The sequence below is a fragment of the Lentinula edodes genome, assembly GCF_021015755.1.
Source record: "Lentinula edodes strain Le(Bin) 0899 ss11 chromosome Unknown C8R40scaffold_27, whole genome shotgun sequence".
Classification (NCBI taxonomy): domain Eukaryota; kingdom Fungi; phylum Basidiomycota; class Agaricomycetes; order Agaricales; family Omphalotaceae; genus Lentinula; species Lentinula edodes.
The window spans coordinates 207,845-221,207 of NW_025764333.1; the positions used below are offsets into that span (position 1 = coordinate 207,845).

General features: G+C 46.9%; 7 protein-coding genes across 7 annotated transcripts; 2 read left to right on the forward strand and 5 right to left on the reverse strand.

The window, feature by feature from the left end:
* The first annotated feature begins 7 nt into the window (after positions 1 to 7).
* On the forward strand, positions 8 to 2,530 carry C8R40DRAFT_1150052 (dynein intermediate chain). Its single transcript, XM_046229541.1, has 10 exons — positions 8 to 153; positions 207 to 481; positions 535 to 607; positions 668 to 854; positions 911 to 1,052; positions 1,104 to 1,200; positions 1,246 to 1,368; positions 1,436 to 1,693; positions 1,741 to 2,214; positions 2,267 to 2,530. The coding sequence occupies exons 1-10, from the start codon at positions 37 to 39 to the stop codon at positions 2,513 to 2,515; spliced, it is 1,995 nt and encodes a 664-aa protein (XP_046084238.1). The 5' UTR covers positions 8 to 36; the 3' UTR covers positions 2,516 to 2,530.
* Positions 2,531 to 2,625: 95 nt separating this feature from the next.
* Positions 2,626 to 4,090, reverse strand: C8R40DRAFT_1254187 (uncharacterized protein; the record flags this gene model as incomplete). The annotated part of the gene is given in 4 exon segments (XM_046233744.1): positions 2,626 to 3,642; positions 3,654 to 3,839; positions 3,895 to 3,930; positions 3,986 to 4,090. The coding sequence occupies 4 exon segments, from the start codon at positions 4,070 to 4,072 to the stop codon at positions 2,626 to 2,628; spliced, it is 1,326 nt and encodes a 441-aa protein (XP_046084239.1). The 5' UTR covers positions 4,073 to 4,090.
* A 174-nt stretch (positions 4,091 to 4,264) lies between these two features.
* C8R40DRAFT_1172786 (uncharacterized protein) lies at positions 4,265 to 5,900 on the reverse strand (the record flags this gene model as incomplete). The annotated part of the gene is made up of 5 exons (XM_046231915.1): positions 4,265 to 5,044; positions 5,102 to 5,570; positions 5,633 to 5,678; positions 5,734 to 5,769; positions 5,825 to 5,900. 5 exons carry the CDS (start codon positions 5,898 to 5,900, stop codon positions 4,265 to 4,267), a joined length of 1,407 nt encoding a protein of 468 aa, XP_046084240.1.
* A 259-nt stretch (positions 5,901 to 6,159) lies between these two features.
* C8R40DRAFT_1114127 (Metallo-hydrolase/oxidoreductase) lies at positions 6,160 to 7,511 on the reverse strand. The gene has a single exon (XM_046228501.1). The coding sequence runs from the start codon at positions 7,411 to 7,413 to the stop codon at positions 6,520 to 6,522; it is 894 nt and encodes a 297-aa protein (XP_046084241.1). The 5' UTR covers positions 7,414 to 7,511; the 3' UTR covers positions 6,160 to 6,519.
* Positions 7,512 to 7,795: 284 nt separating this feature from the next.
* Positions 7,796 to 8,689, reverse strand: C8R40DRAFT_1050616 (Metallo-hydrolase/oxidoreductase; the record flags this gene model as incomplete). Its single annotated transcript, XM_046224641.1, has 1 exon — positions 7,796 to 8,689. One exon carries the CDS (start codon positions 8,687 to 8,689, stop codon positions 7,796 to 7,798), a length of 894 nt encoding a protein of 297 aa, XP_046084242.1.
* A 534-nt stretch (positions 8,690 to 9,223) lies between these two features.
* C8R40DRAFT_1050630 (40S ribosomal protein S19) lies at positions 9,224 to 10,047 on the reverse strand (the record flags this gene model as incomplete). Its single annotated transcript, XM_046224642.1, has 4 exons — positions 9,224 to 9,534; positions 9,585 to 9,695; positions 9,778 to 9,839; positions 10,025 to 10,047. The coding sequence occupies 4 exons, from the start codon at positions 10,045 to 10,047 to the stop codon at positions 9,224 to 9,226; spliced, it is 507 nt and encodes a 168-aa protein (XP_046084243.1).
* Positions 10,048 to 11,154: 1,107 nt separating this feature from the next.
* On the forward strand, positions 11,155 to 12,609 carry C8R40DRAFT_1050346 (uncharacterized protein; the record flags this gene model as incomplete). Its single annotated transcript, XM_046224619.1, has 2 exons — positions 11,155 to 12,308; positions 12,351 to 12,609. The coding sequence occupies 2 exons, from the start codon at positions 11,155 to 11,157 to the stop codon at positions 12,607 to 12,609; spliced, it is 1,413 nt and encodes a 470-aa protein (XP_046084244.1).
* Positions 12,610 to 13,363: the final 754 nt, after the last annotated feature.

The following is a 13,363-nucleotide window of genomic DNA, read 5'->3' on the forward strand; positions in this document are numbered from 1 at the left end:
CCACGATGTCTTCATCAAAATAATCTCAACTTTACCATGTCATCAACGGCGGAGAGACGACAGCAAATTGAAGCCAAAAGAGCCAAGCTTGCTGAATTACGGAAAGCTAGAGCGGACCGACAAATATCAGACTCCAATCGTAGATCTGCAGAGGTAAGTGGTGTATACCTTACCACTTAACTTATGTTCATTCCTTAATACCATAGACAAGTGCAGGGTCTTTCACGCCTAGGAATAATGATGTCGACGACCTCCTCAGCTCTATTCTCCGAGAAAGCAGAGGTCCAGGCGCAAGAAATGGGGAATTCGACAGTGGCGAACTGACACCCTCCTCTTCGATGCCTGGTACGCCGTTAATGGGTACTTCGCTTCTCCCAAGTTCGCTATCGGGAAGAGCAAGCCGGAATAGTGATTTTGCTTCGAGTATTGGGACGACTTTGGCTCCGTCCACAAATTCTGCAACGGACAATGTTATAGACAGGTCTGCATGACCATCGTTTTTTCGCCTTGGAGCAAACTTAGCATCCGTTTCAGAGAGATGGTCCCCCGCTTCCTTCCCGATCTGATAGACGTCGAACAGGAATTATTCGAACTCCCGACTAAAAAGGTTTGTCTGTCTCTCGCAGGAACTCTACATTGTTATCTGGACACTGACATTTAAAGAAAGGAACGAGTCATCTATAACAAGGAAGTTCAGACTATGGAAGTAGAAACTGAGACACCAGATCTTGAAACGGAGACTTTACAACGAGGTGTATCAGAGATTGACTTGGAAGCATTACAGGCTGCTCGAGATCGCGAATTGGAGGAGGAGAGTGTTCAGCTAGACAAGGAAATCGAGGAGGAAATTCGAGGTGCGCTTTTTGTCTTTCGGTAGGATATGTCGAACCTAACTATTCTCTCTTGCTAGAAATACCCCCGGAAGAGTTGGCAAGTATTTTAGCAGCTCCAGAGCTCTTAGAATTCGTCGATTCGACGACGAAAATGTTCTATAGAGCTATACATGACTACGACCCGACCCGAGACTACAGAGTAGGAACTGAAACAGGAAGGTATGATATGCCAAACCTCAAATGATATGTTCCTCTCAATCGCATTCTTAGCGATGAATCTGAGGGACGCGTCAAACGAGTATGCGAGTTTTTTGACGAGCAGTACACCAAAAATCGATCTATAACGGACGTGGATTGGTCTCCTCAGGTAATCAGAGTGTCTCAGCATTGTACAGTACTAACTTCTTTGTAGTACCCAGAACTTAGTGTTGCGTCGTACAACAAGAACGCTGCTGCGCTGAATGAACCCGATGGTATCGTTGCTGTATGGAATCTGCACCTCCTCGAACGACCAGAATTTGTTTTCCATTCTCAAGTCCGTGAGCCTCTATCGCTGTTGTGATTATTCGTGGTTCAGCTTTCTGACTTCTGCTCTTTCACAGTCCGATGTCCTTTCGGTGACATTCTCCCCGTTCCACTCCAATCTGGTCTTTGGCGGTACCTACTCTGGTCAAATTCTGTTATGGGATAATCGTTCGAAGCATCTCCCCGTGTTAAAAACTCCCCTGTCGGCTTCTGGGCATACACATCCTGTCTATTCTATGCAGATGGTTGGAACACAAAATGCTCACAACCTTATTACCAGCAGTACAGACGGTACCGTGTGTAGTTGGTTAGTGGACATGCTTGCTCAGCCCCAGGTGGGTTTCGCGGTGCTCACGTCGGTTAGTATTGATTGTGCGAATAGGAAACCCAAGAACTGATACATGCCGGTCACAACAAAACCGGAGAGGTCGCGATCACTGCAATGGACTTTCCTGATAACGAAACAACAGCATTTTGGGTTGGTACAGAGGAGGGCAACGTCTACCAAGCAAACAGATACGACCGGGCAGGGGCTAAAGCCGGTTTGAACCAATACGATGTGTACAAGGCTCATGCCGGCCCAGTAATGGGCCTTCATTTCCACCCAACCAGTGGATCCGTTGACTTTTCCGACCTATTCTTAACGAGCTCAGTGGATTGGACAGTAAAACTCTGGCGTGCAAAGTCCCTTGCGAAGCCGTCAACTACCCTTCATGCGATCTCCCCATTGTATTCGTTTGACGAGTCGGATGATCCGGTCTATGACGTGAAATGGCATCCAACACATCCAGCGGTATTTGGTGCAGTAGATGGGTCAGGCAAATTTGACTTGTGGAATCTGAATATGGATACTGAAGTTCGTTCCTTATATCTCTATCTCGTTCTCATCTGACTCGATCCGCTGACAGGTTCCTGTGGTGCAAACGACTGTTGGTTCAGGACGTGCACTCAACAAACTGCAGTGGGATAAAAAGGACGGAAGACGTGCTGCCCTCGGTGGGAGTGACGGGAGGCTGTATATCTATGACATTGGTGATATGGCATTACCAAGGGAGTTGGAATGGACCGACCTGCAGAAAACAGTGTCAGGAATGGTTGGTGGTGCTCAAACAAATGGGCTTGTCGACGGTGATGTTCGAAGCATAGCTGGTCGCTGATTAGTGTTTTATATGTACAGCATTGTATTATGAATGGATTCATGGTATACCTAGTTAATGACATTACCCATAATTCAAGAGTGTATATGTATATGCAAGGAAGATCAAGATCATTCTTCATCCGACATGTCCATGTCAGAGTCCTCTGCCTCGATCTTGGGTCTCAGATGAAGCAGAGCAGACAAAAAAGCAGTAGAAGGAAGCGATGGAGGAGTTGAAGGGGGCAGCGACGGCGGTAAAGGCGGAGGTGGTTCGATAGGTGGCGGAGGCGGAAGAGGCGGAGGTGACCCCGGAGGTGGAGGTGGCGCTGGTAACACAGCAGAGAAAGGTACGTAATAAGATACCTGTGATTTAGATTCAACTGGTGGTAAAGCAACGCCGTTATACACAGGTAGAAGGGACGAAGAGAATCGCAACGGTGGATAGAATGCCCATCGTTTGAGTGTCTGATCCACCGAGCTATTGAGCAATTTGCTCGGATCCTTCAACTGGTCCAGCACCGTTTCACTATTTCCTTCCTCGCCGAAGATATGAAATGACTGCTCGCTCTCCTGCGGATTTCCGATACACTGGCTTAAAACTCGTTCCTTCATCAGCTCCTTCGGGTCCCATCTACTGATCCAACCTGGAGGGTATCCCCAGACGGCCATGTTTTGCAGCCACTCGTCCTGAGCCTGACTATCGTCCTCCGCTGGTATTATACCTAGAGCCTGGCGCAAGTCATGGCCCTTGATCTCACCAGGATTGAAAGAGTTGATCCAGTCCAGCCTTACGCTTTTCCATTCCTCTACGCTATATATCCGTGCTGAAAAATCTCCACCGATGCGATCCAAACTAAACATATCTCGGTAAAACTCGTTCATTTGACGCGAAAGAGACACCAAGGCGCGGTCGACTTGTTCTGGACAGGCGTTCACCATGTGAGAAGATGAGCCGCAATTGAAGCAATGCGGAGTGACTGAACGTATTTCATTTTCGGTTTCCGGATTTGCCCCCAAGATATCATGTATATTTCTTGCATAAATTCCCGAGTTTGAAGAATTATCCTCGTAAGCCAGTGAGGTGTCCGTGAAGAAAAGATGTTCAGATGGAAGAGCAGAAAAGAATTCGGAGTAATCAGAACCATTCTCGTTCATACATGCTCCCCCGGAACGTTCTCCTGGTCCCAAAGATTCAATGCTTCCCTCACGATCTGTGCGTCCCATCGTCCCTTGGCAATTTCTTTGCCCTCTAAATGAAGAGCCGGGATCCAATAAACATACTTCCGCTTCCACTTTTCCTGTCCCGGATCCTGAATGTTGACAACGTCCAGGTGAAATTTTCGCTGGCATTACGGTTATGAGGATTGTGAAAAGCAAGTTCGTCGGGAAACTACCTACGTCCTGCCTAACTTTGTCTAGTTCTTCTTTGGCTGTCTGGAATATGTATATATCAGTATATTCCTCAATATGAAACAGCAAAAGGGCGTACATCACACAGAGAACAGGCAGGACCTGAATATAGCGTGAATCGAGGTAGGCGCCCACTGGCCGTAGTGAGTGTACGAATAAAACGCATGCGTAGCCGCTCGGACGCGTGCCCGGACTTTCTCTTACTTTCTCTCAGAATTTAAAAACTCATACTGATCGCTATTGACTCACTTGCTGCTACATGATACAAATTCAAAGTTGAAGACCAACTACATACATGTTGAGGCTATAACAAACTAGCTTCCTGATGATTTGTCAATCTATCGTTCCCCTTGCCAATTTAGGTCAACGTCGGTGTCTCCCAGTTGATCCACTGAGTCTGATCCCAGGTGACGCCGTTGAAAACCATGTTACTCGACCATTCGTCTGTGCTAACATTTTGCCCTAGCAAAAATTTGTTGATGAACGCATCCAAGGCTGGCGTAAGGGACGAGGGCCAAGCACAATGTGCGTGTCCGCCCACTTGCTCGAAGCCATGGTTTTCAGGAACTCCCAATGCCTGGTACACTGTACGAGCACCTGTCTCGCATCCAAACGCGGAAACAGGGCTCAACCAGACATAATCTGTGTTCTCGAATGCAATCAATCCTCGAGGAGCGACCATAGCCAAAAGAGAATGGTGATCGTAAGGTAGTACGTTCAAGGTATTGACATAGTTATTGAAGCTTGGTGAAAACCATACGTTTTCAGTCACGATTTCTGTGGCTGTCTGAACCACGGAGCCTTGGTTCTGTTCGTACAAGGAAATGCGCCATCCTGCGTCGCCTCCGGAACCAGACTCTTGTGGGATCGTTAACGCGATACGGGGTTCAAAAGCCCCAGCCATCAACGCTCCTTTGCCATCTCTCGAACAGCCCGTGACTCCGATACGTTCAGTGTTGATCTGCGCAGCGGGTGTTTCTTCCAGGACGTCGATGATACGACTGACTCCCCAGACCCAGGCTGTCATGGCGCTAGCATTCGCGTTTGATCCGTAGAGGTTATAAAATGTGCCAAGTCCCCGACTTGCCGTCGTGTCTTGTTGGGCCATGTCCGAATTCGCGTAATTGAGGACAGCAATCTTTCAAAACGAAATTGTCACTGGTGCACATTTGCGGTTGATACCGCTGACACTTACCCCAGCCGGAATTGGAATACTTCCTCCTTCATATGCAATAATCAAAGGCCAGCCGTCAGCAGGTGCGGTACCGGATGGGTAGGTGATAGTGGAGGAGAAACTGATGGAGGGTCCCCCATTGGAAGCAGTTATCGACAAAGTGCCTGTATTCCCAGACTTGGAGAGAGTGCCTGTGAGCGTCGAAGGTTTGGGTGGTAGATAACCGGCTTCGTAGCCTTGGATCAAGGCTGCGATCTGGGCACGGCGGCAGGTCCAATCCTCCTTAGTTTGAACAGCAGAGCCGTTGTTAAACAAGAATGGATTGGGAAGCGCTGCGTTATTGAAACCAGACAGTGTTAATGGTGTTGAACATGCACCTGGTGGATTCGAGGGAGCAGTCGGGGTAGGACTACTAGTCGGCGGGACCGAAGTCGGAACGACGCTGGTGACTGAAGAACTAGATACTGGGTCTGTCCCAGGTAGACACTGGCTAAATGTCAGACCAATCAAGTGAGAAAAACATACAGATTCACGACGAGGGCCAATGCTCACGAGTAATATGCGTTAATTGTAGTACAGGCCGTTCCAGCAACACAAGCTGGACATCATGTCAATAGGGCGACTATGTATAAGTTAATGACACAAATCCTTACTCTGAGAACCGCTCCACCCTATGCCTCCGCACTGACCTGGGATCAAAGAGTCGGCAAGAAGTATGAGCTGGTCAGTAGTTAAATCACATACCCCACTCAGAAGATTGAGCCAAAGCTCCCAGAGAACTGAAGCTTAACCAGAGATACAGTATTATGCTCGACTTCATTTCGAAGAAACGATTCAGAGCACCACTTCAACCCTAGTAACGATGAATTTATAGGATGCCTGACTTTGTACAGACCATATTTCGAACGGCTCTGCTGGCGTGCGATTCGAATTTGCGAACCAAGAGAATTCTCGACTCAACAGATGTGGGGGAGCTTCGGCGAGAGGGTCACGATGCAATATTTTCTCCATTGTATTCGGAGTTGTTAAGAGAAATCTTTAGATCGTAAACGGAAGTATCATAGGACCTTGATACAAACCTAAGGTCAATCTAGTTGAAGTCATGAGCCTTGAAAATTTCCGAAGACAATCCCTGGATTGCTCCCGAGCGGAGATCATATTGAACGAAGAGAACTCGGAGAGCAATGACGGAGAGCCGGTTGGCAGGCACTCAGCATCTAACACTCACCTCAGGAAACGTTACTCGTTCTTCACGTCACATTGTGGTGCCTTTCAAAACGTAGAAGTCTCCATTCGAAGTTCTGCCACATTATCGGAACACAGGAATAGTTGAACAAAAAGCTACGAAATTAGTACAATAATTTCAAACAAAATAGTGTACAACTAAATGAAAGTGAATGAAACTTCATTTCCTTACGTCTCAGGACGCACGCAGCAAGCTACTTTGATGTTATATGTCCAGGCCAAAAACCGGCACCGTCTTTATTCTCCTTGTACCAAGGCTCATCATGGGCTAATATGACTCTGGTGCGGGGTAACTGCCAAAATTCGCGGATACGTTGAATGGTCAGCTCCGCTTCTTTTTTGTCAAGATGAGCACAGCCTGTAGGGAAGCCTGGACGACCCTCTGCAATCTGTGATTCTCCAGTGATCAAGTTCCAGTGATGGGCGCTGTCGCCTCCCAGAAGTATCCATCCGCCATCTGGAGAAGTGCGAGCAATCAGGACAATGTGACCGGGTAGGTGACCAGCAGCATCAACAAGATAAAGGCTACCATCACCCCAGAAGTCAAGAGCGTGGGGGAACGGTCCGAGAAGAGGTTGGTCGCTGAGTTCAACAAAACGAGTTCGCCTTTCTGGCAGAAGGTCGCTTGGGCATTGAGAATCTGGATCGGCAGGGAAACCAGGATTGAAATGTATCGCTGAATCTGCGCCAACTACGAATTCGCTGTTGACAAAATGCGAAGGATCTCCATAATGATCGAAGTGACAATGGGAAAGACAGACAGTTTTTACATCCAAAGGTGATAGCCCGCCTTTCGCGAGCGAGTCGACCACGTCCTGAGGAACCCTAACGAATTTCTCGAGTCCAAGTTTGACGATAGATGAGGAATAGTTTTCCAGATCTTTGCGGAAGCCGAGGTCAAAGACGAAAGTTTCGTTTGTCTTTGAATGCCTGAGGAGAAAAGACAAAGACGGTAAAGTAGCTTGTGAACCTGGAATAGCATTATCCAAGAATACTTCGAGGGGAACATCGATGTGGCCCGACTCAAGGGCAGAAACAATGCAATATGCCTGATCTTGAGCGGGTAGAGGCAAAGGGTTCACCTGCATTATGAACGGGGATAATTTGTAACTAGCTTTCGGTTGAGCCCCACGATGTAAACTAGATAAACAATCGGAATTTACCTTGATATGAGTTGATGAAATGCACTACACTTTCTCTGCAGCCCCGAATATTAAGGCATTGGACACACGCGAGTCATCTTCAGTCTTTAAGTTTTCGGATGCGAACGAGGGTCGAGAGCGCAGATAACACCCTCATGATCGTATTATAGACTAATCAAGCCTACTTAAGCCATCCGCTAATCCGCACCGGCGTTCCCTCGTCCTATTAATCCTTATTCATCTCATACCCTTGCATATTGCGTGGGTACAAAACAAGTAGAGCTTACGTTCAGAATATACACAAGAAAAAAAGGCTACATTAATAGAATCATTTCGATTCAATGCATCCAGGCCAAAATGCAGCGGTACCTTTGTTTTCCCTGTACCAGGACTCATCGTGTGCCAAGAGTACTCTGGTGCGAGGTAGCTTCCAAAACTCCCGAATTCGCTGAATGGTCAACTCCACTGCTTCCTTGTCCAAATGAGCGCAACCACTAGGGAAGCCTGGCCGACCACTGGCAATTCCTGATTCTCCATTGATCAAGTTCCAATGATGAGCACTGTCTCCTCCCAAGAGTATCCATCCGCCATCTGCGGAAGTTCGAGCAACTAATATGACATGCCCGGGTAGGTGACCAGCAGCATCCACAATATAGAGACTGCCGTCGGAATAGAGATCGAGAGCATGAGGGAAGGGACCAAGAGAAGGCTGTTCCCCGAGTTCAACAAAACGAGTTCTTCCTTTAGGAAGTAAATCACTGGAATATGGAGACTCTGGATCCTCAGGATAGCCAGGCCTGAAAAGGGATTCTGACCCAGCACCAACTATGAATTCGCTCTTCACGAATGGCCGCGTATCTCCGGTATGGTCCCAGTGACAATGGGATATGCAGACGGTGTCTACATCTGCTGGTGATAAGCCACCTTGAATCAGAGATTCCGACACGTCTTGGGGGACAGTTGTGTGAAAGGATGCAGCTATGATCCATTTCTGAGCAGAAGGTGGAGCATTCTCAATATCTTTGCGAATGCCCAAGTCGAATAATAACGTTTTGTCGGTTTTAGAATGGCGTAGCAAGAAGCTGAGAGATGGGGCTACAATAGCAGACCCTGGAGCTGCATTATCAAGAAAAATTGGCAATGGAAGATTCAGATGTCCTGATTCCAAGGCGGATACAGTGCAAAATGCTTGATCATTGGTCGGTGGGGGTAGACTTGACATGATGGTATGTAGCTGGGAAGATTAAACGTTTATGGGCTAGCATCGACATTTTACCTTCAGCCTATCTGAAAAGGAAATTGCGACCCCTCGCGATTAGATATGCAGAGGGAACGACATGCCAACATTTGATAACCAAAAATCAACGATTTGGTGCCACTGGCAAAAATTGAGATGGTCATGTATATATATAGACAAGTACCAAGTACCATGTCACTGTATGACAATGATCCCGCACCTGCTACTGCTTCCCGCGCAACGTTCAAACCTATGAGCGATTGTGACCGAATTCATAGCCGTGAAATATAATACTAGAGCCGAGATTGGATAAGAAGAGTTCAGCTTTGGGAAAACAAGAATACAAAATCACACAGTAATTGGGCAGAGAATTTGTTTTTATGTGACATACGAGGAAGAACGTGAAGCATACACATGTGAAAGGTCATGCGAGAGGCATAGGCCAGGGGGTATGTCGAGCCCGCGCAGAGAGGGAGAGCAACATAGAAGAGCAGGATCCTAGAGTGACGTATTCAATATTTACTCCTCCTCTTCTTCCTCTTCCTCCTCCTCCTCATCCTCTTCGTCGTCTCCCTTGGCAGCCTCAACCACAGCAGTAGCAATCCGGTCCAAGTCCCGCTGCCCATCCTGGCTAATTCTACGGCCACCATTATCGGTCTGTTCCAAGACGCCGATCTTCTCTAAAGACTGGCAAATCTTCCGCTGGACGGCAGCAGAAGAGTCAGCGTGGTGTGACGGGCGGTTTCCTCGCCTATTGCGACCACCATGGAGTTTTGTGAGGGCACCGATACCAACATCTTTGCGCAGATATATGTGTCTTGCAACAGCAGCTGATTCAAATGTTAATACAGGATTCTTCAATGAAGGTATTGCGACAGACCAGCGCGGACGTAGTACCAGTCAGGGTCATAAGGAGCGAGTTCTTTGTATGCACCGGTTTTTACAATGTCGACCCATGTAGGAACCTGTTTTGTTGCGTTATTGCATGAACCTTCTTTCAGACGACCAGGTCATGTACCTCAAGTTTTCCTAAAAATATGTCAAACAAATTAGCGAGTGTTGAAGAAGTAAACACCATTGAAACCTGCCTGATCGCTTCAAGTGGCTTGAGTATGCTGCGATGAATGCATCGGCGCTGAAGGAGTCACAGCAATAGTTATAACCAAAGATAATCGCATTTCAGAGCCAAGAATTCCAGCAGGCGTTCCGGATTGTGCACGCGAAATCGAAAATGAAGGGTAGGTACGGTTGTGGAGGAAAGGTAATACCAATGGATAATCGTCAGAATTAATTCAATATTTGTTGTTAATCGACGCATACCTGACGTCTCTAACACCAGGCATGGCGTTTCTTCGGGGTCTTGAGGATAGAGAAAGGTTACAGAGGTGCTACGCAGCGAAACTTTTGATATCTCAACGACGCCAATGAATGCGAAGACTGAAATGAATGAACGTGACTTTGAGTGGCTTGGGAAAACTGTATAGTTATAACACGGGAGAGTTGCACTTGTTTGGCTTGCCGACGGAACTTCGTACTGTATGGTACTGTATCATATGTACATAGTACTCAATTTTCGCCTACAGATTAATGTAAGGCAGACTCTGTATATGAGGAATGTGAAAGAGGCAGGTCATATCTCCTAATTTGTCATTCCATCTAAAGCTCCAATGAAACCACTGAATCTGTGCGTCGAGTGTCTATTATAGGCTGCATAGAGGATCGGGTCCAGGTGAAATGCAAAGAAAATGTGTTCTAACTCGTTCTTTTCGCGTTTCTTTTCCAGGCCTTTCTAGTGCCGCAAACAGAAACTCTAAATAATAAACCGAGCTGATTCTAACAGTGAGAGGCAAACGAAAGATGCAAGTTCATCTCTGAGTCTCAGCAAATTGAGGACTCAGCCACAACAAGGCCACAAATAGAACTACATAAGGCCTTCCTCCCGATGCCAACAAATCATGATGTTGTCCACTACAAACCATCTACATACAGCATAGCTATGTAAGTCCCCCTCATTCTGAAACCCTGGGATGTGCCATCAAACTGTGTAAGCCATATTTTCAGTTTACTTTTGTTCAAGTCGTCTGAATTTTTGAAACAGATTCAAATCATGACGGATGATTGCCTGGGCGCCGCGGCGAGGCAAAAGCCATACATGAGAGGCAAAGATACAAGTCTTTCTCATCATAGTGGTAAATGAATTCACCTTGTGTAAATCAAAGTAAATCGTCGCATGAATTCGGCGTACGTATGGTTACGGACAAATTAGAAGGTCAAAGCAACCAGTGATCGAGGTTACCCCACGAGGTCTTGCCATTGGACGCTGTAGAAGCAATAAGGATGTCCGATTCTATAAATTGATCAACCCGGAGCCATTATCAATCCTTATTTCCCCCCTGTTCCTTTCCTTCCTTTCCTTTCAACATTTCTTCTGGTCTATCTCGGTTTCGATAATGGAGTTTTCGACAATCTCTGTAGATGCTAGTCCATCTCATTCACATTCTCTTATCCCCCCTGTCGGCAACTTGCCCGCGGAACTTCTCATAGAGACATTTGCTTTTTGTGCTGCCGAAGATCCCCTTGCTCCTCTTACTTTGGGCACCGTTTGTCGTCTCTGGAAAAAAGTTGTTGATGAATCCCCTCGCGTCTGGCAGGTCGTCATCTTGGACGATAAGAGGTACATTCCTGCCTCTCAATCCCAAGCTAAACTTTGGATCAGTCGGTCTGCTCCTCTTGAGCTTGACGTGAAGCTTCATGTTGAGGATGCGAACAATATACTATCTCTTCTTGCTCCTTTCCTCCCAGTACTCCGTCGTTGGAGGCGACTCACCATATCCGGTGCACGTGAAGAATCCATCCGTCTCTCAGACACCTTTTCGCGCCTTGACACGCTTAATGACCTCAGTATTTCTGTTTACGACGATGAAGACGCAAATGATACATGCCGCTCTACATTTGTCCAATATTCCCCACTCTGGCCGAACCGAATGGTCATGAATATCTGGTTAACCAAATTACCCCATGCAGAATCCATGATCCCTCTTCAATTCACATCGCTTAGCATCACAGAGCAATCGCCTCTTACTACACAACCTGACCCAACTGCTGTCCTCGGTTTGCTCAAATCGTGCCCTCAGCTTGAGAGCTTCACTTTGAGCGGCTGGATGGAGGCCGAAAACTACCGATATCATCCTCTTCCTGTTGTTTCTCTGCCACGCCTCCACACCCTGCATCTACGTAGGACTACCTTAGCACGTGCGATACTATCCCATATCGACGCACCTGTGCTCTCGAAGCTATACCTGGCTAACCTTAATATCAGCCACCGTATCTCCCCTGAATATCTTGAACCAGGCGATAGTGAGGACGAGGCGCACGATTACTCGCAGTCTCCTTGGAGCGACCAGGCGACGGGCATGGGCTTACGAAATCTCATTGCACGCTGTAATCCACCCATAAAGGCACTCGAGATGGATTACAGCGATATGCGCACCAAGGATTTTATTTACGTGTTCGATCATCTAACGGAGCTCGAGGACTTCCTTATCGTGGCTTCGGATATGTCCAATACGGTGATCAGACTGCTGAAACCTTATGACGAGGCTGCGTTGGCAGCTAACTTCAACGCGGCATCGACATCAGAAGAAAGTGATAATGACCCGTGTCTGTCACCCGCTCCTTCACTAACGGTTCGTCTTCCCCACTTGCGTAATCTGGAGCTGTATAACTGTCACCGCATCTCCGGCGATGCCATCGTTGAAACTCTTATGCAGCGAGTCAAATACACTGACCGGTTCGCCCCAGAGGACACGATGGAGGAGGTCATTATTGTCGACTGCGAGCAATTCAATTACCAACATCAGGATATGCTGAGCAAGGAAATGGGACTTAGGTTTAAAATGGATTAGGTGGGAGAATGCTCTCGCTCTCGCGATCGGTATTTATGGACTTCTTGTAACCGTATTGGTATCGGGGACTATCTCACTCATGATCATTATGCCTCAAATGCATCTTTTTTTGCTGCTCCGCTGGGTCATTTTGGCAATCAAACTCGATTGAGGTTGGTAATTATTCTGTCTTTCTTGTTCCCAATTAACACTGTTTGATCTTTGCTTATGCTCTTATTCCTTTTCACCTTCCCAGTCGTGCTCCTTTCCTTGTCCAAAATTCAGATGTTATTCGGGATACAAAGTACCAGGATGTACCTTGCTTTTACACTTACCGTTACAACCATACACATACTCCAATGACAACCGTATAGATACATACAGACCCCAAGCACCGACTGATGATTTCAATTCGCCCATCAATGTTCTCCACTGAGATAAATGCTGTACTGTAGATAGATTAAAAACAGCTGGTGATGCTGATCATCCATGATATTCCTTCAGCGTTGTCATCCAATCAGGATCATGTTCTTGACTCAACAACCAATTGCTATTGCGGGAGGTCTTAATAAGATGAAGATAGGACTGATGCCAATGGATACGGGACTGAACCAAGAAAGCGGCGCATTTGCGTGAAGTTTTGGATAGTATATGCGCATGCGTATCACAGAATCACTTCGAGGGCAGTACTTACAACACTATGTTCGTGGAAGAATATTAGAGGAAGGTCTCAGACGGGCGAGAATCTAGGAAATGAATGTAGGCGAAGTAGATG